The sequence below is a fragment of the Anolis sagrei genome, chromosome Y (assembly GCF_037176765.1).
Source record: "Anolis sagrei isolate rAnoSag1 chromosome Y, rAnoSag1.mat, whole genome shotgun sequence".
Taxonomy (NCBI): Eukaryota; Metazoa; Chordata; class Lepidosauria; order Squamata; family Dactyloidae; genus Anolis; species Anolis sagrei.
In genome coordinates, this window is record NC_090035.1 from 2,827,992 (window position 1) to 2,830,413 (window position 2,422).

The 2,422-nt window shown below is 45.2% G+C and overlaps 1 protein-coding gene across 1 annotated transcript in view; it reads left to right on the forward strand.

Annotated features, from left to right (window-relative positions):
• Positions 1-2,014, forward strand: part of LOC137095427 (dynein axonemal assembly factor 5-like) — a 46,775-nt gene extending 44,761 nt beyond the window's left edge. Inside the window, exon 13 of the mRNA XM_067462090.1 lies at positions 1,696-2,014. Within this exon, the coding sequence (XP_067318191.1) occupies positions 1,696-1,841 (146 nt within the window). The 3' untranslated portion in view covers positions 1,842-2,014. The remainder of the gene's footprint in view (positions 1-1,695) is intronic.
• The last annotated feature ends 408 nt before the right edge of the window (positions 2,015-2,422 follow it).

Here is a 2,422-nt window from a genome sequence, read left to right on the forward strand (position 1 = left end):
TATAGAACTGCTTATATAGATCTGCAACCCTTTCCTCCTGAATTTTAGTAGAGGAAGCAGATTCTTGGAATGACTACATGCTTCAAATTTGCCTTAATTATGTGGGGTGGGTTAGATTAATCTACAAAATGGAATCCAAACAGATGCTTTAGATCAGACATTTGTGTGTGTATATGTTTGTGTGTGTGTAGTTAGAGCAGGCATGGACCAACTTGGGCCCGCTTAAGTGGCTGAGGGGGAAAAGGAAAGGGCCTCAGGCTGATAGGAATGCTGGGAGTTGGAGTCCTGGAGGGACAGAGGATGGGAGGGCCGAAGTTTGTTTATTTATTTACTGTATTGATATTCCACCCTTCCCACCCCGCAGGGGACTCAGGGCGGATTACGATGCACATATACATTCAGTGCCATAGACATACAACATATATAGACAAGACACAGAGGCAATTTGACATTACAGCTTTTCCTGCTTCATGAGGGTATGCTCGATTCTGGCCACAGGGGGAGCTGTTGCTTCACCGTCCACTTGTGAGACGGTCTTGATGGAGTACTTCCTCAATCCTCTGCACTTTGCTGGAGATTTTTATGGCATTGTAACTTAGTTAAATTAGCCTCCCCGAATAAAGTGATACCTATATTTACTACTTAGAATCCTAGAATCCTAGAGTTGGAAGAGACCTCCTGGGCCATCATCCAGTCCAACCCCATTCTGCCAAGAAGCAGGAATATTGCATTCAAATCACCCCTGACAGATGGCCATCCAGCCTCTGTTTAAAAGCCTCCAAAGAAGGAGCCTCCACCACACTCCCTCTGAGGCAGAGAGTTCCACTGCTTAACGGCTCTTACAGTCAGGAAGTTCTTCCTTGTGTTCAGATGGAATCTCCTCTCTTGTAGTTTGAAGCCATTGTTCCGCGTCCTAGTCTCCAGGGAAGCAGAAAACAAGCTTGCTCCCTCCTCCTCCCTGTGGCTTCCTCTCACATATTTATACATGGCTATCATGTCTCCTCTCAGCCTTCTCTTCTTCAGGTTAAACATGCCCAGCTCTTTAAGCCACTCTTCATAGGGCTTGTTCTCCAGACCCTTGATTGTTTTAGTCGCCCTCCTCTGGACACATCCCAGCGTAGAGTCAATATCTCTCTTGAATTGTGGTGCCCAGAATTGGACACAATATTCCAGGTGTGGTCTAACCAAAGCGGAATAGAGCATGGGAAGCATGACTTCCCTAGATCTAGACACTATGCTCCTCTTGATGCAGGCCAAAATCCCATTAGCTTTTTTTGCCGCCACATCACATTGTTGCCTCATGTTTAACTTGTTGTCCACGAGGACTCCAGAGATCCTTTTCACACGTACTGCTCTCGAGCCAGGCATTGTTCCCCATTCTTGACAGATGCAACTGTCTTTTGGACAGCATAGGTCAACAGCAAGCTAGACTATGAATGGCCGGAAGCTCACTCAGGCTGGCTTCAAACTCACAACCTCATGGTCAGTAGTGATTTAATGCAGCTAGCTAATAACTAGCTGGCCGACAGCCTGGCTGACTACCTTGCTCTTCCCTCAAATTATGTGAATTGTTGGCATTCTGGAATTGTTTTGGATGACACGATGTGGTGTCTCCCATCAGTTGTTTTGTCACAGAATGAAAAACACAAAACAGGCTGCTTTTGGAACTCCAGAAACTTTGTGTGTGTTTTGCAGATACTTTGAAAGAAGGGGGTCTCCTCTACCCGGACGCATTGGCGAAAGAAATCGAAGCCGTGGTGCACAAGCACCGCACGCCAACCTTCTGCGATCAGCTGCTGTTCCACCTTGAATCGACCGGATGGAGATACTCCGAGTCATAAATGCCTTACGTTGGGATCGAGCGGTTGTCCTGCTCATGCCGCCGTAGTAGTTAGTGGGACACTTCAATAAACAGTGACGTTAAAAAGCTGGCGCTCTTTCAAAATTCAGCTCATTTCTAAGTAAAGTTTTGTTATTATTATTATATAAAATATGTTTTTATAAACCTAAGAAACTATTTTAAAGTGTGTTTTTGAAAAATTGAAAATGTGTGAAAGACTTTTTAATCTGTTCCACTGTATTTATTGCCATGAGTCCCTATATTGCAGGCATGGGCCAACTTTGGCCCTCCCTCCAGGTGTTTTGGATTCCAACTCCCACCATTCCTAACAGCCTCGGGTCCCTTTTTTTTTCCCTTTTCCCTTTCCGCTTAAGTGCCTGAGAGGGGAAAGGAGGGGGCCTGAGACTGTTAGGAATGGTGGGAATTGAAGTCCAAGGGAGGGAGGCGGGATGAAGGGAGACAACGCATTCTTGAGTGGATTATGGAGTTTTAATGTCCTTAGGCTTATCGAGTCCAGGAATCAAGCCACTTTATTGTCCTGAGATGGGTCTGTGATATTATTATTATTATTATTATTTGCTT